At 42.2% G+C, this 19,086-nt stretch overlaps 3 protein-coding genes across 4 annotated transcripts in view; 2 read left to right on the forward strand and 1 right to left on the reverse strand.

The window, feature by feature from the left end:
- The window catches only part of coro1a (coronin, actin binding protein, 1A), a 13,315-nt gene extending 10,426 nt beyond the window's left edge, over nucleotides 1-2,889 (forward strand). For both annotated transcript variants that reach the window (XM_083931965.1, XM_083931966.1), the window contains exons 9-11: nucleotides 1,020-1,077; nucleotides 1,158-1,373; nucleotides 2,602-2,889. In XM_083931965.1, coding sequence (XP_083788091.1) covers nucleotides 1,020-1,077; nucleotides 1,158-1,373; nucleotides 2,602-2,694 — 367 coding nt within the window. In that variant the 3' untranslated portion in view covers nucleotides 2,695-2,889. The remainder of the gene's footprint in view (nucleotides 1-1,019; nucleotides 1,078-1,157; nucleotides 1,374-2,601) is intronic.
- Nucleotides 2,890-2,964: 75 nt separating this feature from the next.
- On the reverse strand, nucleotides 2,965-6,945 carry cldni (claudin i). Its single transcript, XM_083931669.1, has 3 exons — nucleotides 6,816-6,945; nucleotides 4,827-4,959; nucleotides 2,965-4,688 (listed from the first exon to the last, which is right to left on the reverse strand). The coding sequence occupies exons 2-3, from the start codon at nucleotides 4,956-4,958 to the stop codon at nucleotides 4,182-4,184; spliced, it is 639 nt and encodes a 212-aa protein (XP_083787795.1). The 5' UTR covers nucleotide 4,959; nucleotides 6,816-6,945; the 3' UTR covers nucleotides 2,965-4,181.
- Nucleotides 6,946-9,689: 2,744 nt separating this feature from the next.
- Nucleotides 9,690-18,431, forward strand: ppp1caa (protein phosphatase 1, catalytic subunit, alpha isozyme a). Its single transcript, XM_083931779.1, has 8 exons — nucleotides 9,690-9,829; nucleotides 10,013-10,126; nucleotides 15,748-15,879; nucleotides 16,107-16,337; nucleotides 16,434-16,538; nucleotides 16,633-16,856; nucleotides 17,177-17,311; nucleotides 17,986-18,431. Exons 2-8 carry the CDS (start codon nucleotides 10,072-10,074, stop codon nucleotides 18,100-18,102), a joined length of 999 nt encoding a protein of 332 aa, XP_083787905.1. The 5' UTR covers nucleotides 9,690-9,829; nucleotides 10,013-10,071; the 3' UTR covers nucleotides 18,103-18,431.
- The last annotated feature ends 655 nt before the right edge of the window (nucleotides 18,432-19,086 follow it).

Consider the following 19,086-nt stretch of genomic DNA (forward strand, 5'->3'; position numbering starts at 1 on the left):
CAGAGGAGGAAAGAAACAGAAAATATTCAGATTTAAGAAGCTGCAATCAGAGAACTTTTACTTTCTTTTCCTTTAAGAAATCACTCAAAACGATTAATCGATCACCAAAATAGCTGGCGATTAATTTAATAGTTGATAATTAATGAATCTTTTCATTCATTCATCTTCAACCGCTTGTCCCTGTCGGGGTCGCCGGAGGGCTGGAACCGATCCCAGCTGACATCGGGCGTGAGGCGGGGTCCACCCTGGACAGGACGCCAGTCTATCACAGGACACATAGAGACGAACAGAGACAGACAACCATTCACACCTACGGGTGATTTAGAGTCATCAATGAACCGAACACCTGCACGTCTTTGGACCGTGGGAGGAAACCGGAGAACCCGGAGAAAACCCACGCAGACACGGGGAGAACGTACAAACTCAAAGTTGAGAAAACCGTCTTGCCCGCAGATTTGATATAAACTGTAGGTGAAATGTAGAGTATCATCTTAATCTAGGCTGACACAACAACCTATAATATAACTTAACTAACTAATCATAACAAAAGTTATCTCAGGACACTTTACAGAGTAGGTAAAGACCACACTCTATGACTTATTTATGATCTACAGAGACCCAACAATTCCCCCGTAGAGTACGGTGGCAACGAAAACCTTCCCTATAACAGACAGGAACGTCAGACAGACCCAGCTCTGTGGAGGACGGACATCTGTCTGCACCTGTTGGGGAGGAAGAAAAGGAGAGAGAAAGAGAGAAAGACAGACACAAAGACAGAGACAGACACACTTCCAGTAACTATAATAATATCTTTAGTAATATGATTATGACCTATTAATACAGCAGAAAAGTAGAAACAAGCACAGCTAAGGTGATAGATTATAACAGCAGCAGGAAGCGTCATGCAGGACCACGGCAGCAGGCACCACCACCATCAGCAGAGACCTGCGAGCCGACAAAGCACAAACAACTCCAAGGAAGAAGTTGAATTTGTGAACAAATATATATTCTCCCTTCAGGTTCTACAAACTCCACGAGAGGAAATGTGAGCCCATAGTCATGACGGTGCCACGCAAGGTACAATAGACACCATATGTACTTCTCTCAGTGCATTTCTGTCTTTTCCTCTTCTTTTAATCTTTCCTCTGCCTGTGCAGTCGGATCTGTTTCAGGAGGATCTGTACCCGGACACCATCGGCCCCGAGCCTTCGGTGGAGGCTGATGAGTGGTTTCAAGGAAAGGATGGCCAGCCTGTTCTGATCTCTCTAAAGGAAGGGTTCGCAACAACCACCAAGGCCAAGGAGTTCAAAGTCCACAAGAGTCTCCTGAAGACCACGTCCGTTTCTGCCGCGAGTCAACAGAACGACAGCGGGGTGAGACAAGTAAAGCTGGTTATCATGTTACATTTAAGGTTCAAAGGTTGCCGCAGTGGGACGTAACAAAGTAAATTTACTCAAGAACTTTAATTAATAGACTTTACTTGGACTTAACATGAGTATTTCAGGTTTATGCTGCTTTATACTTCTATTGTAATACATTTCAAAAGGAAATATTGTTTAATTCACAGCTTTGGTTTCTTTGTTTAATTATTTTAACTTAAGTATAAAATACGTTGCATTTCGATACATTAAAGTACAAGTCTAAGGCTTTTATTGTGAAAGGTGAGAACATAATGAGTGGATCTGGCATGAACTGCCTTTGTCAAGTTTGAAGGAGCAAAGTTTGCCATCTTGGGACTACGGAGCTTCTGTGTTGTTGTTTTATAATCCTCATGCACTTATTGGTGGTGCAAAAGCTCCGAAAAATCCACATAGTGAAAAAAATATCGTCATCGTTATATTCGTATTCTGTATAAAAGTACTCATGACAATAACAAAAATATCATTATAATAATAAACCTTAAAGCAGGGGTGTCCTGGAGGGCCACTGTCCTGCATGTTTTAGGTTTCTCTCTGCTCTAACACACCTGAGTCTAATGCTCTGCCCGTTATCAGGCAGCTGATGCTCGTCACAGTTTGATTATTGAATGATATGATCACTGCTTCGCACACACTCTGCGTTCTCTTGATGAGCTTCAGGAGGTCGTCACCTGAAATGGTTTCCACTTCACAGATGTGCCCTGTCAGCTTCAATAAGGGGGATTTCCTGCCTTATAACTGGGGTTGGGACCCTCAGTTGTGTTGTGCAGAAGTCAGGTGGATACACAGCTGACAGTCCCACTGAACAGACTGTTAGAATCTGTATTATGGCAGAAAAAAGCAGCTAAGGAAAGAAAAACGAGCATCCGTCATTACTTTAAGAAATGAAGGTCAGTCAGTCTGAAAGATTGGGAAAACTTTGAAAGTGCATCTACAATTTTTAAAGTCATGAAAATAAAGACAACTCTTTGAATGAGAAGGTGCGTCCAAGCTTTTGGTCTGTACTGTAAGTATATATTGGTAAAGGATCTAAATACTGAATTATACTTATAATAATAATAATTTAAAATGAGTCCCACGGCTGTAACCTAGACAGCAAATCTAGTGTGAACCAATTCTACAATGAGTACGATTAAACCTACGTCCATCATAACTCTCATCTGTGTGTGTTTGTCTCCTTTAGGAGGTTCAGTCCCTGAAAAAGGAAGTGAAAGACCTCAAAGCAGCAATAGAGGAGCTGACCAAACGTGTGAGCGAGCTGGAGGCCAAGCATTAAAGTTGGGAAGTTTGATAAACAAGAGAAAGACAGTGAGAGAGGAGAGGAGAGGAGAGGGCTGCTGTCTGATGGTGGTGAAACAAAGGGAGAAAGTTATATTGAAACTTTAGTCTTCTGTGGCCTGATTTTGTTTATTTGGTTCGTCCGTGTTTTAATATATGCCTTTAGTTCCAAATAAAATCCTCTGTATTTTGACTTTGACTTTTGTTGTGTGTGAAATGAAACACGTCTTGAATAACACCAACATTTTAATCATTTATACTCATCATACAAAAACAAAATGAGTGAAAACAAATGTTATATAAAATGTTTGAAACGTCAGAACACGTCACCAGAGAAACAAGTGCAACACAGATGCTCCCTGAGGCCTTCTGAGGAAAATATAAAACATGCAATATAGAATAGTTGGATCCAAACTATGTAAAATATGAGGCACTAGTGGTGTCTTGAAAAAGGCCGGACGGCTCTTTTATACTTAAATGTTGAGCTTGGAGCTTCAGATCAGTTTTCCCTCTCACAAATGCCCTTTTTCGAAGCATTTTCACATTTTCTTAACCTGGAATTTTACTTTTCACTTGTTCGGTTATTTTAAAAACACATTCGAAGTGAAATATTCCAGGAAAAATAACAAAAATGCAACAGTTTTCAGCTAGGGATGCTAAAAATGATGTAAGCCGGCCTTTCCCTTTGCGGCTTGCAGACTGAACTTAGCTAACTAGCTTGTACTTTTGCTGGAACTGGCTAGTTAGCTAGCGAGTGGCGGAGAGTGGGGCAAAGCAATCCAGCCCGCTGTGTGGCTCATTTTCTCTAACTAGTGTAGCATGAAAGTACGGCGGAATCAGGCTAGCTAGTTAGCTAATGCTAGCTCGCAAATTCCGTCATGCTTTCATGCTAGTTAGAGAAAACAAGCTGAACAAAGTTAGCAGATAGCAGAATGTGCTTTCTACGCTATGACGAGTTAGGTGTGTAGATGAAGCATTAAGTTGTTACATTTTCTCATTTAGCCGCTGGCTAGTTAGCTAGAAGTTCAAAATGCCGGTTGCTGCAGAGATAGTAGAAGCTAAAAAACTACAAAAGTAGTAAAAAAAAGATCTACGAAAACGTTCCTCTGGTCCTAAAATGCCCATAGTTGATATTCTACTATGTAGGTCAACGTAGCAACCCAAAAGTAAAACACGTAATTTACATCATGTATACCATTGGTTTTCCATTTACCTCCAAATAGCTTATGCACAACCCCGCACCAAACATACAACAGCTCCAAGATTTAAAACATCGCCAGCTTATAACTGTGAATATGAAAGAAAAAAACTGTTATTATCAGAATTCAGTATTTACAGAGACTTTTTGTGTTTTTCCCCAAAACAACCCCTGGTGTCATCTACTTTGTTGCTCTCCAGTCTTTCACCCACTGCATCACCCTCCCCTCCTTTCTGTCAAACACAGGTTCCCAATACAAAACTATGTGTAGCGGCTTTATACGGCCACTACACGTAGTTTTTATTGGGGGCGGAGGCGGCGCTATTGCTGTAGTACTTGGCGGTTCCTCCGGAGCTGCCGGATTTGGGCCTGCTGAAGCAGCAGAGAAGACCTCCACCCAGAAGGAGCAGCACGCCGGCCGCCCAACCCACAAAGATACACGCTCCCAGCTCCTTCTTCTGGGAAACGTGCACCAGGGGGTTGTTGAAGTCTCGCACGACATTGTGGGCCGACCAGCTGACGGCGATGAGCACCAAGAGGCCGGCCAGCAAAAGGCCCACGCCAGCCACCAAGCTGATCTTGGGTTTGGCGTCTTCGTTCTCTATGCAGGTGGTGAAGTCGGCCCCGCAGAACAGCATGAGGAGGCTGAGGCCGGATAACATGCAGCTGATGATGGTCAAGGCGCGGGCGGCCTGCAGGTCGGAGTTCAGCACCAGCAGGGAGTCGTAGTTCTTGCACTGCTGCTGGCCGGTACTCTGCACCACGCAGCTCGTCCACAGGCCCTCCTGACTGCTCTGTACTCACAAACACACAAAGACAGACAGGTCAGTCTTTACGTAAAGCATTCACGTCCGCTGTTGGAATGTCCTTCCGTGCATGAGAGTATTTCCATGCATTGCCTTTCATAACAAAAGGTAGAAGCATTTCATTACCTGCGCAGTCACGATGTTGGATCCCACGAAGGAGGAGACTCTCCAGCGCGGGACAGCGCAGCATACGATGGTCCCGATCAGGCCCAGGACCCCGAGGGACACGCACACAATCTGAATTCCGACAGATCCCATTCTGTGGAAGACAGGGAGAGACAAATCAGAGGCATGAGGGCGATAATTGCAGACGTTCATGTGCTTTTCATGGCTTCAGATTCATTTTAAAGGTCCCATCTTTTACTCATTTTCGGATTCACACTTGTATTTTGGGTTTCTACTAAAATGTAATGTTCAAAAACACAGTGTTTTTCTGCTCCTGTCTGTCTGAATATGCTTGTGTTCTCTGTCTGAAACGCCCCGCCTGTCTCTTTAAGGCTCCCTCCTGAAAAAGCCCAGTCATCTCTGATTGGTCAGCATTTCAGGGTCTTTCGCATCTTCTCTCTTGGCATCTCTGCGCCGACATCGCAGCCGGGGAATGACATGAAAACTTTTGACTATTTTTTTTGTAATTGGCTTTTTTTCTCAAAACCTTTGCATCCACGCGATCTAAGATTTCTCCCTTTTGTTCCACTCACAAGCTCATTATTTAGCTTCATTTCTCATTCATGATTATAAATTCTCCTTAAGTGCTGTTTGATTAAAATGATTCCCCTCCTTTTGGTTCAGAGGAGGAGGAGCCGTTGAATCTCCTGCACCGATCCCAGACGTAAGAGCCCTTTATCTCTCGTTACTGTGATGTTTCTGTTGATCCGTGGGGCTTTTCTTTGGGATCACATAGCTGAACGCGCTCTCAGACAAACACCCCTTCCCTCTGACAGGCCTTCACAGGATTATGTTGCTTCGGGCTACGTTTTAAAACACGTACATGTCGCGGCAGGCCCCGGCCTCCTGCGTCTCCTCCCACCACTCCACAACCACTCCCTCACATCTTCTGACTTGGAAAATCTGCCTTTCTTATTCAGCGTAGGGTCCCTTCACGATTCAACGTTAAACGGATGAAAATTAAAGTTTGAGTAAAACAAAAAAACGTAGATGGAAAATGGACTTTAACTACGAAGAACGGTGCAAATGGTTTGCACGAAAAGTGATGCTTAAACCTAAAGAAGTTGTTTTAAACATGTGTCACAGGATGTTTAATTAATATTGAAGTATTAGATTAAATATTTAACAGTTCGATTGCTATTTATTTTAACAAGTGTGAGATTTGATATCAGAAAAAACACTAAATTAAGACTTCAAAGACATAAATTCGGGGGCTAAAACTAAGCTAAATAAACAAACAACATGCTAATATTCATTTTCATACATATATATATATATATATATATATATATATATATACTGTATAACTTGTATAACTTGTTTTCATGCGAGGAAGACCGTCTCTTTGTTCTCCACTTATACAAATTACAAATCACCTTCTGAAACCTCCCAGAAAAGCACGTTTTCTTGCAGATTTCCATAAAATAATGTCTCAGATTAAACCCACAGATGACCATTTAATCCTTTCCTTCCCACAAATCAAGTAAAAAACACACAATAACCCAGCGAGGGTCTGACGTGGGCCAGATTTAGACCGGGACAGAAATATCTTACTGTTCCTCATATGTGACCCGACCCAGATCGGCAGCGGAGCGGATTGAACACTGAAACCAAACTGATGTGGGTCAGTGGATTTAAAATCAGATGTTTTTGTTGCTATTTCTGAACATATTTCCCCCTCACAATTACAATTACACTAGTATTCCTTTTTAATTAAGTGATGCATGTGGAATCTCCTTTCAAACAAGCATCACAGACACAAATAAAATAAACACAGACCTCTTTCCCCCCCAGGTGTTTACACTTTACATGATTTTAGCCCATGCATAAAAAGTATTCAGCTAACCCTCTTCCATCCTCCGTCATTTCAAGCATTTGCAGAATCATAACTTGTTTGTAAAGCTCAGGCTTTCTATCTGAATACAAAGTGGATACAATTAAATTGCCTACCTTTTTTATTCTGTGACCTCTGAACTTGATCAGGGAATTGAAAAATTAGGCGAGGTGTTCTTTCTTTCCCGCCTGTGCGTTGTTTTAAAGATGCTCTTTTGTGATGTGCAAGTGTAGTGCAGAGTTTGGTAAGATGGGGGTATTTGTAGGGGAATGTGAGGGGTAGGGTGGGGTTGTTCTCCAACACGGGGGAAGGACCTCAAGACCAGACTGGACTTGTCCCGTACGTATGTTTTCCCTCTCTTTTTCCACCTTAAAGCTGCTGTGGAGCTCAAAGACGTTCTCACTTAACACACTAACTGTGGATAAACTTGGGATAACAGTTGTGATGTCTTGGTATTATTGAAATTTGATGTAATATCACACAGAGAGGTTGTTGCGCTGATTCATTTTGGCTGTAATCATAACAAGTTGTCAGAAACTGAGTCATCTTGAAGTCATCTGCAGGTTTTTTTTCTTCTTCTTTCAAACAAACAAACAGATACCGCCCAGTTCTTCCACATCTCCACGTCCCAGACTTCCACCGCCCCTTCACCTAAACTCTTTCGAAACTGGCATGACGAGGGTAAGGAGACTAATTTAGGAAACCGAGACGGAGGCTTTGGGAGGTTTGCGCAAGACAAAGGTTTCATGGATCACGGGAAAGAAAAGAAAATGATGAAAGAGAAGGAATGTTGTGAAACCAAGTTGCCTTAATTAACACATTCAGAAACGTACAGAAACAGTGACACACACACACACACACACACACACCCACACCTATGGTTTAGCTTTGCATAACATAGAGACTCTTTAGGTGTTAGTGCGGAAGACAGTTCAGTGATGAAGAGTATTTCTTTTCTCTATATATAACAAAATGTTCAGGACAGCACAAAGTCACGCATGAAGTTGAAGATGACATAAAGAGTGAATCAGCAATACTAAGGAGCTCTTTCTGCTACTTGTTTGCAGTTTTTACACAAATAACATCAATTATTTTTATGATTATGTTTCTGGGTTGTTTGTCTTTACATCTGTATGTTATTTTCTTGTGAAAGTGAGTTTTATCAGGAATCTGATTTGGCACAAAAGTCCAATCGAACACGTGGCTCTATTTAGAGACTTTGAGAACTGGAAACATTGTTCGAGGCAGGCCCTGTTCATTTCTATGAACGTTGCTCAGTTGCGCATGAAGTCATGAAGGCATGAAGTCCATGTTTTATCAAAAAGTTACACTTGATATTATTATTTTCAAGAGCAGCATGGTGGGGTGGTGGTCAGCACTGTCGCCTCACAGCAAGGGGGTTCCTGGTTTGAATCCAGGCTGGGGCCCTTCTCTGTGGAGTTTGCATGTTGTCCCCGTGTCTGCGTGGGTTTTCTCCGGGTTCTCCGGTTTCCTCCCACAGTCCAAAGACGCGCAGGTGTTCGGTTCATTGATGACTCTAAATCACCCGTAGGTGTGAATGGTTGTTTGTCTCTATGTGTCCTGTGATAGACTGGCGTCCTGTCCAGGGTGTACCCCGCCTCACGCCTGTGCTTCCATTGCTATGTACGCAGATGACTCATTACTGATTAGGCAATGGGTTAACATAAAAAATTGGTACTAAACATGGATCAAATGCATAGTATTATGTTCTAAACGGGGAGGGAGACTCGAGCCAAAACTGTGGTTAAAACTAGGTTATAAAGAAATTATCATAGCAATTTCTAGAAACGACTTCATTGAAGTAGTTTGTCAGCACAACACTCAGCGCTCCAGTTCACTTTACATCGAGTTGTCCGCTCGTTTCAGTCCACCTATTTTAACATGTTTTGTCACAGGTTGGCTTTCCATCAGTTGCCATACGACGCGAACATAAACACCTGCAATCATCAACAAAAAAATAAATAATGGATTTTTTTGCATGCGTGCTCATACGCGGAGCTGCCTTGTGCTCTTTTCTTTAGCATATTCTGATTGCTGTATGATGGTATTTATGGTCACAAAAGTTGAAGTGAAATTCCGGAATAAAATCATTCCAGGGTATTTTTCAACAAAAACACCATCAAATAAGCCATCGAGACAATTTGTGTAACCACTATTAACAGGGGTATCCCGGAGTGTCTCTGTTTGTCTCTATGTGCCCTGTGATAGACTGGCGTCCTGTCCAGGGTGTACCCCGCCTCACGCCCGATGTCAGCTGGGATCGGCTCCAGCCCCCCCACGACCCCTATAGGGACAAGCGGTTTAATCAAATTATAGACTTTTTGATATAGTTTTATTCAGAATTTAAAATAAATAAATATCAAGAAATAAAAAATGATAAATAAATAAATGGGAAAAAGGGAAATAAATAATAATAATAATAATAATAATAATAATAATAAATATTATTGTTATTATTATTAATAATAATAATAAGTATCCTACAAAATGCATTTTATTCCTCATATATTCCTATCGACATTACAATTTATTGAATATTTATTTAATTTGATCAAAAAGTATAAACTGTTTGATATAGTGATATATTCATTCAAAATTAAAATAAATAAATAACAAAAAATTAAAAAAATAAGTTAATAAAATGGGGGGAAGGAGAAATTAAAAAAGAATAAATAAAAATCGAAATAAATAAATAAACAAACACTGTAACCTGTGAAAATCATTTTTAATTTGACCGCTGCAGTTCCACCTGTAAACACTGGGCGGCACCCTTTGCGCTCTCACGTCCATCTCCATTGATACTGTTGTAAACGGCTGAGGGGAGGTGCTTAAGTGACGGACGCGGCGTTTGTCCAATCAAACGCGCGGATCATTCTAAAGTTGCGGGCTGGACCAATCATCTTCCGAGAAACGCGGTGAGGACCTTCGGTTTGAATCCGCCTCCTACGTTACCGTAGACACTACGGTTGGACACGGCCCTCTTTTAAAGTTCCTGGGGGAAGGAGAGTGAGGGGGAAACCGAAGGAAAAGGGCCCAGGGATTGAGCTTTAAGGATACGTATTTTACACATTATACACCCCAGGAGGAATATCATCCAACCGAAGACAAGGTTTGTTTGTTTTCAAGTTGTATTACAAAGCTAACGTTAACCTAGCTTCGGTTAGCTCGAGCTAAGCTTAAGCTCATTCATTGTTTTTAGTCCGCCATAACACTGCTAAACGATATTAAAGCGTGTAATGTGAGTTTTAAGTGACAATTGTGTTGTTTTCTGTCTATTCTTTAAACCTAAAAGGTGCAACACGGAACACCAAGGTCTTCTTGACTGCCCGAGAACGACAGAAAATAAAGAAAATGGCGGAGCCAGACAAATTAAACATCGACTCGATAATTCAGCGTCTCCTGGAAGGTGAGGAGGACCAAACCCACACTGTGTTCAGCAGGAGTGTGCTTTAATTTAGATTAACTGGATATGTTGATGCTGGGGAAATGTGTGTTTTTATGTGCAAGGTGAGCCGGCTAAAGTTAAAGGTAGCTATGTTGTACAGGCTGCATATGGGTGCTGGGAATCCTTGAAAACACTTGAATTTTAGTGTGGTGTTTGAAAAGCACTTGAAACTGCTTGAAATGTATAGTATATGGGATGGCATATATGATTTAACAGAGATAATAAAATCCCCACATTTGAGACTGAAAATAGCAATTTTCTTGCATGAAAAATGACTTTTGATGCTTATCGGATGATCAAAACAGTTAAATTTTATTTTATTTATCGTGCCAAATAATAACAAAAGTTACCTCAAGATACTTTACTTATAGATTAGGTCCAGACCACACACTTATTTATTATTTAGACCCAACAATTCCTACATGAGCACCAGCAACTCGCTCTAGCTATAATAACAATATCATTATACAGTATTTATCTAGTAATTGTGCGCAAACAGTGACAATGAAAACCTTCCCTTTAACAGACAGACCCAGCTTTTGGTCGGACAGATATCTGTCTTGACCCGTTGTTGCTCCATTGGTCGAGTTAGTTTTCCAGTCATTTGTTGTCCTTCTGTAGAAAGCTGTCTCAAAACATCCTGTTGGTTGTCGATTTAATGTGATGAATAAGTGCAATGATATGTAAATGTAGTTTACCACAGCGGTAAGGTGCCGGAAAAGCATGAAAATGCCCCTTGAAATGCTCGAAAAGTGCTTGAATTTGACTTTGGAGAAGGTGCAGGGACCCTGGTTTTAGTAGCCTTCTTGAGATTGCTGTGCTCTCGGGCTCGATGGTTGGATGTGGCTGAAAGGTTGTTACCGTTTGAACCCTGCTGAGTGTTTAGCTAATGTTATTTTGCACGTTTTAAAGCATGGCGTTTCTTTTCTGTTTTCATTAGAGATGCACACATGCTACTGCGTTTGTCTGCAGATGGAGAAATAAGTGTGAGTGAATTGGCAAGAAAAGGGAGGAGCATCGCACACATTTTACACAAATTACACCTTCTCATATATTACCTGTTTCATGGTGTTAGAGTATTGCATTTGCTTTTCCATCAAGGAACTGATGATTTCTTACTTAGCTCATAATAATATTCATGCACTGTCTGAACAATTGATGTTATCAGCTGGAGAATTTGAGAGTGGCTATTGGCGAGGGATTACTTTGACTTGTATATGTTTACATCCTTTGACACTGGCTTATTCTAACAGAACAGTCTCGTAATCATAGTTTTTTTTCAGCCCCATTTGTAGCCCCCTTTTCCCACCAGAGCTTCTCAGTTACACGAGAGCACTGTTGTTGTGCTTTCTGATTTACAGTTAAGGATCTGATTACATTTTTTCAACCACAACCTTCCCCAAGAGTGACTTGTTAATGAGATGTACAAACAAAGATGCTTTGATTGGCACATGTTCCCATATACTGTGTAAAACTGCTGTTTGGCCTATACTCTGCTAACCCCACTGCTGTCTTTGAACTGGACTGCTTACATCATTTATTTTCCATCTGAAGTGCGCCTTGTGAACAAATTCCATAAGTGCACATATTAGGATAGCTCTAAAACTAATTGTTGTAACACCTTGTTCTGCAAAAACATAAACTTGAGGCGTTCTTTAGGCAGATTTGGGCAGATCTGCATTGGCTCTACAAATACGACATAAAACATTGCTCCAGTGCCCACTGTATACAATGCGTGGAGACAGATTTGTTATGTTTGGAGTTTCTTGTGTGTGAGAGAGGAAGCAGCGCTGTTTTTGTTTCACATCCACATGATGATTGTGTAACCACAGCCCTGAGGACATCGATCGGAAGCATAAATCTCTTCAGACCTGACTGTACAGTTCATCTTAAGAGCACAAGAAATAATGCTGTGACCTCTGCAGGTGTCCTTGCGAGGCGAGTTCACCAAGTGTGTAAATTATCTTGCTTCACACGTGTGTGTTTACTCGATGGAGCTGCTGGTGTACGGAGCAACATCGCGTACGTTGGTTAGCGGTCTTGTGGCCTCTGCAAAACGTGACGCTGTCAGTCACAGTATTCAGAAGATACTTTGGGTGTTAATGTTGGGTACATTCCCAGACCTAAGTGCGTTCATGTATTTGACTGAAGCTCCCTGTTTATTTACCTTCTTATATAGGCCCTTCGCGATCGGCCTAAGCTGAGCTGGTGGAGGTGATTGGGATTATTCACAAATATGCATGTGCAGTCATAGTGCCTCCTGGGAGTTTGACTTTGACTGTGGACTCTGCCTGCTGTTTTGTGTTTTGTACATGGATTGTTGTACTTGGGCCGTGATAAGGTTGTCTGCCAAAAGCAGGGGAAGACAAACAAGCCTGATAGTGGCAGTATTTATATCCTCTTATGTAACTCGCATGACCTTTTTTTCCTTTTTCTTTTTTTTTTGGTCTGCATTTGCTGAGAATAAGCCCTCGCCATTTAATTCTGCTGTTGCATTGGCCTGCTCTCTTCATGACTGGTGAGTGTACTCTCCTCACTGCAGGTGGTACATCAAAAGATTGATAAATTATACTCCATGCCAGCTCAGTCTCCTGTGGGGACAACAAGGTAACCCTGGTGCTCGCTGACTGTGTTTCAAGACCAAACCAATTAAATGTGTTTGGATAATGAGCACTTTCAATTGGATTACTTGCGTGGATCCAGGGCTGACTGAACTCTGGGAGTGTGTGTGTTGCTAACAGCATGTCTGGAAAAGCGTGACGTCACATAAGCTAAGAACATCCAGCACTGAGTCAGGAGAGCCGGACCCAACCCACTGTTGATTCCATCGCGCACGGCATCCCGGGGGCTTTTCTGTCGTGCTGGTCCAGCTCTTTGTTTTCCTGCACCCCCTGATCAGCGTAGTGGAAAGCCTTTTGTCCATACCCCTCATGATAAGCTCACTGTTGCCCACTGGCTCTGTGGCTAACTTTGGAGTAAGCTCTGTCAGGGCTTAGCCTCCTGTAATCCAGGTTTAAAGTGACAAGCAGCACTGCAGTATTTATACCTGCTTTTCACCGTTTAGGGCCTTGCTTTTTCCGCTTCAGAATAATGCCGTCCGCTTAGTCTCCACTCTCACCCTTCCACTCCATGTGCTTCGCAAGCCCTATTAAAACTGCATCTGCTTTACTGAGTTTCACAAGAAGTGAAGGACACGTGTGATTTCCTCGAGTTATGGTTCACCGTTTGGACAAACAATTTGTTCTGTACCTCTGTTGTTAGTTTGGCAATTATTTTTCATTTTATTTTCCAATCCATGACACAGTTTATCTTTTTAACACACACCTTTGTCTCAGACGTGTTGCCATTAACTTCATGATGTATTAATGATAAGTGTAATACATTAAATGATGATTTAAAATGCCACAGGTTGATTAGATCACCTTCGATACTGGTGTTTTGTGTTGACGTACTTTCCCTGGTAACACGAATATTCACATAGAAAATGTTTGACCCATCACTCATCAGTCACAAATGTTTCCATTGTGCATGTTGTGATTCTTGGCTCTCCGCTGCACACTTGTCATCAGTGACAAAAGCATTTTCACCACGAAGCAAATCTGCAAGTATTGAAACGCCATGTTGTACATAGAGGTTGTATCCTTATTTGTTTAAACGGTGCTCTGGAGGCATTTTTATAGTCATTAAACCTTTTGTTTACAAGCTTAAACTGGTTTCTTGTGAAGGAAGTAGGGTGCGCTGGAAACAGTCTAGTTCTTAGTAGTTACAGTGTGAACATGGTAGTAGTTTTGTTGTCTGATCGACTGGAATATTTTGTTTATGGGATGGAGAACTACCATGAGTAATGTCCTCTCAGTATTGACCAAGCAACTGCCATTTCAGACATACCTATGTAGCTTTGCCTCTGACTTTGCATATAGTTTTGCCAGTAGTTACCAGAGATCTTGAGTGATTGAAAGTACTTGAAATCTGGGTTATAGTCTACTTGGAAACAGGTGACACATTTGGATAATATTTAACCGTTCTGTAGAGAGCTAACATCTAATTTAATATGATAAAGAAGTGTTATAATAATTATACTGTTCGCACTGTATATAAATATGCTATTTACCACAGCTGCAGGGGGCTTAAAAGCTTGAAAATGCACCTTGAAATGCTTGAAAATGGCTTGAATTTTGATTACGTGTAGGAACCCTAAATCAGACTTAATGATTGCTAGAATAGAGCGATTATAGACCTGCTGTTATTATTCACCCTTGATCTGCGTCACTTTTATTGTTCGCCTTTTTAAAGCCCAAAGCATTCCTCTGTTCATTTGTCTGTTAACCCGTGACCAACACCTAACAACTGTTTAATCAATCCCATAAACATATTAGAGAGCTCCCCGTTCACACCCAGCATTAAAGTAATTGTCACTGTCCCAGACGGTTGGAGGCAGGTCTGTCTCAGCTACACGCACATTACCTGTTGTGCGGACTATGACACAATTTGTTGGGTCCGCACGACACTCCTCGTTAGTGGGATTGTACAGTTTGTGATGCCAAAGCATCAAACGGTACATGTAGGGATGTGGGTATGATTGATTCTGTCAGTGATACAAACACGCCAGATTCCAAACTCCATCAGGGGCGGTCTTGCATAAGGCCGCATCAGACACACAGTCGCTGAGATAGTCCCATGACTTCACGTACGCACCCCAGGGTTGGCATGTCGATGTGCAAATATTTTGATCTGAATTATGAGCAGGTAGTCATACTATGAAATAAATAATTTGAGAATGCAATCGAGACTCTCGGCTATTTTTCTTTTGCTGTCTTTCACATCTCACTCCTACCTTTTCTAGCACTTGAGCCATGACAACACAAATAATAAGTCAGGAGAATAAACTGGGTTGCTTTATCAAGTATTTATCATGAGTTTTGTGTTTTGGCACCATTCAGAGTGTGTGTGTGTGTGGTACGTGGGAAAAAAGCATGACAATAAGAGACGTGACAAACCTGCTGAATTCTTCACATAGCATCAGTGAAAGTAGCCAGAGGCCAGGGACAGAATGTAATCTTCATAATTACACGATAAGCACAGTTTATGTTTGATTACATTTTATGGTACAGCATGTTTTGCGGCCTTGTTGGTTTATTTATTTTTTATTCTAAGCAGAGTAATTATTACAGCCCATGGTGTGTCGTTCTGTGTGTTTTAACAGTGCATATTAAGAAAGTCCTTATTACGTGTTTGCAATGTCTTTGCATTAGTTAGAAGGAGGAAGTGGGTTTCACGTCTTTCTCCGAGCTTGTGTTTGAACTGCCCACTAAGCAGAAAGACGAGCGTCAGGCTAGTTTCCACTGATCAGGTTTTTATCAGATGCTGCATCTCTGTGCATCCTGTACGGGCTCATCTTGGTGTGTTGTTGTTCAGTAACTTATCCCCAAAGCAATTTCAGTCAATAGCAACTGAACTTGGTTATCTGGGCTGGGCCTCCTTCATTCAGACCTGCTTACATCTCTCAGCAAAGGAGTGTCCTTGAGGTGTTCCCGTACCTCCCATAAAACGTCTGTCCCTTTTTTTATCTCCCCATTCTTCAGTCAAGGGCTCTCGACCAGGGAAAAATGTCCAGCTGACAGAGGGCGAGATCCGTGGCCTTTGCCTAAAGTCCCGTGAAATCTTCCTGAGCCAGCCAATCCTGCTTGAACTAGAGGCTCCCCTCAAAATCTGCGGTGAGTGTGAATCTCAGTGAGTTTCATTAGTGCGTCAAGAACATATGAAAAATACCATAAAGTCATAAAGAGGTTACGCTGCAGGCTGACTTTAATGCAAGAGACGATGATCACCTGATGTTTTGTTAACGATTCACTAGATTCTCGTCTCTATTTCCCAGTTGTATACGGGCTGGTGTCAGTGAAAGTTTGGTGTTAAGACTGCTCTCCTCTGCTGCCCTCTGCAGGTGATGTCCACGGTCAGTACTATGATCTGCTGCGGCTCTTTGAATACGGAGGCTTCCCCCCAGAAAGCAACTACCTGTTCCTGGGTGACTACGTAGACCGAGGGAAGCAGTCACTGGAGACAATCTGCCTGCTTCTAGCCTACAAGATCAAATATCCAGAGAATTTTTTCCTGCTGCGTGGAAACCACGAATGCGCCTCTATTAATCGAATCTATGGTTTTTATGATGAGTGTAAGTGTATAGATTACTTTTATAAACAGGAAAAATATCACATATGCTCTCTTGGATGTTGCAGTTCTCATGTCTGACTTTTTTTTTTGTCCGTAGGTAAGCGGCGGTATAACATTAAGCTGTGGAAGACCTTCACAGACTGCTTCAACTGTTTACCTGTGGCTGCCATCGTAGATGAGAAGATCTTCTGCTGTCACGGAGGTAGGTGTCGTTAATTATGAGCTGTTATAAGGATACGGTGATGCTCATCAGATGATAAGAAGCAGTCTAAGATGGGCGTGTGGTTTCTCTCCAGGCCTCTCTCCAGATCTCCAGTCTATGGAGCAGATCCGTAGAGTAATGCGACCCACAGACGTGCCTGACCAGGGTCTGTTGTGCGACCTGCTGTGGGCCGACCCAGACAAAGACGTGCTGGGCTGGGGCGAAAACGACCGTGGTGTCTCCTTCACATTCGGGGCAGATGTGGTGGCCAAATTTTTGCATAAACACGACATGGACCTAATATGCAGGGCACATCAGGTAATGTTTAGCCAGGAGGCCTTGTGCCCCTGCCAACTGAAGCTGTGGGGCGTGCATTTGCCCTCTTATTTATTCTGAAGGGAATAGCGGTGTACTATTGGGATTTTATTATTTTTTTTAGATTAATATCACTATGAATAAACAAGAAATTCAGGTAAAACAAACACAAGTATAGTAAACATGTAGTGCTACTGTTGAGTTGGAAATCTGACCCTGTGTAGCTTCACTCAACCAGCGAGCACGTAACCGACCAACCCCTTCAGTTTCTTGCTTCTGTTTTAATCGTCTGTGGCGTTGACCGTCTCATTTTTTTGCCTCAGGTGGTAGAAGACGGTTATGAGTTTTTCGCAAAGAGGCAACTCGTCACCTTATTCTCTGCTCCCAACTACTGCGGAGAGTTTGACAACGCCGGCGCCATGATGAGCGTGGACGAGACACTCATGTGCTCCTTCCAGGTGGGTTTTTCCTTTTCATTTTGTAAGGAAACAATCTTGTATATCTGCTGCATGCATTTTGTTAAAAAAAAATGTGGGGTTAGGTATGGAAATACCTAACCAGTCCGTGTCAGCCCGTTGCACTCAAAAACTCTCAAGGAATTATGTATCTTTGCACTTAATTTCCTTACTAAACAGAAAAATACAACCGTCAGAGCCGGCGTGACGCATAAGCAAACTAAGTGGCTGCTTAGGGCCCTGTGTCTGTCAAGGGGGCCCCCAAGGGCGTTTGAAATGATCCACATGAGAGCTTGAAAATGAGCCTGACGGTGCGTACGCTCATTACACAAGTTGCATTAGCACCCCGCAAAAATTACGCAAGGGCCGTGTCTCTTCTCTTTGTGTCAATGTTTATAACTTTGGAAGAGGAAAGAGCAGAACTAAAAAACACACCATCTAACTATAAAAGAGTGAGTGCGCTTATCTCCAAAAACTATTTACTTCACTTGTTGGGTGTAATGCTTTATTATTATTATATATTATGCCCATGCGCTGCGTTCTACTAGACAACCGGGTTGTTGTGGCGTCAAGAACTACCACACGTCACATCCCGCTGAGAGTTGCATCCAGTCAGCAACCAGGCCAACTAAATGAGAATTTCTCTGTCTCTCTCTCTCTCTCTCTCTCTCTCTCAGATTCTGAAGCCAGCAGATAAGAAATTGTATCCTTACGGCGGAGGTGGAGGAATGGGATCAGGGAGACCAGTCACCCCGCCTCGAAATTCAGCCAAGGCGGCCAAGGCCAAGAAATAACAGCCGCTGGATCCCCCTCCCAAAACCTGCCGCCCCGTCTGCCCAGCCCCTCCCAAACTCGTTTCTCCCTCGTCACCAAACGGCAAGAAAGCAGACAAGTGTCCAGGGTTCAATCATGGTTTTTTTCTCTCTCTAAAACAATTAGACTGTTTGTTCGGCTGTTTGTGTGCACCTTTTTTTGTGTGAGAGAGTGTGTTTAAAAAAAAAAGTGAGAATGATACAGAGGGAATTGCTTTATACTATGTTTGTTTTTCCTCTTCCTCTTATACCCTCTGTTCTGTCATTTTGTAGAAATGGGTTCCTGCCTATCTGTGATGTAATTTCAAACCTGGGCGCAGGGGAGGAGGGAGGGAGGGAGGGGGGAGGGGAGAGAAAGAGGAGCCATAGCTGTTTATGTTAAGGCTCTGCACTGTTTAATGCTAATCACGAGCTTTTTGTCATGGGTGGGGAGGCGGGGTGGGGGAATCAAGTTGCACGCTCAAACGGTAACGGCACATACCACACACACTGGGCGCACAGGTGGACTTATGTGCATGTGAATCCTTAAATTAAATAGATTCACATTAAGATGATATGTTTTTTTTTTTCTTTGCCCTTTTTTTTGAAAACAAATGATTTGAGAACGCAGTCATGGATGTGAAATAGTTTTGCTTCTATTTCTCCTTTTTTTTTTGTAGATACATGAAACCGGCATTTCTTTTCTTTTTCTTGTTTTTGTTTTGCTTTGTTTTAGTTCACTGAAAGTTGAAGATGAATAAAAATAACCATTTATTTGAATCACGCCATCACGCTGATCACCTTGTGTTCGCTGCATTGCTTCGTCATGTTCGTCAGCAACCTTTGCCGAGCGTTAGTGGCTGCGCTTGTCTTTGAGTGTTGTAGCCATCAACAACAACAACAACAACAACAACGGCAGTACCTTATGAATGAGACTCATCAAAATGTAGAAGCTGGAAAGTGTCATTTTGACCCAGTTTATATTCA

This window comes from Echiichthys vipera (assembly GCF_963691815.1).
Source record: "Echiichthys vipera genome assembly, chromosome: 17".
NCBI classification, from domain to species: domain Eukaryota; kingdom Metazoa; phylum Chordata; class Actinopteri; order Perciformes; family Trachinidae; genus Echiichthys; species Echiichthys vipera.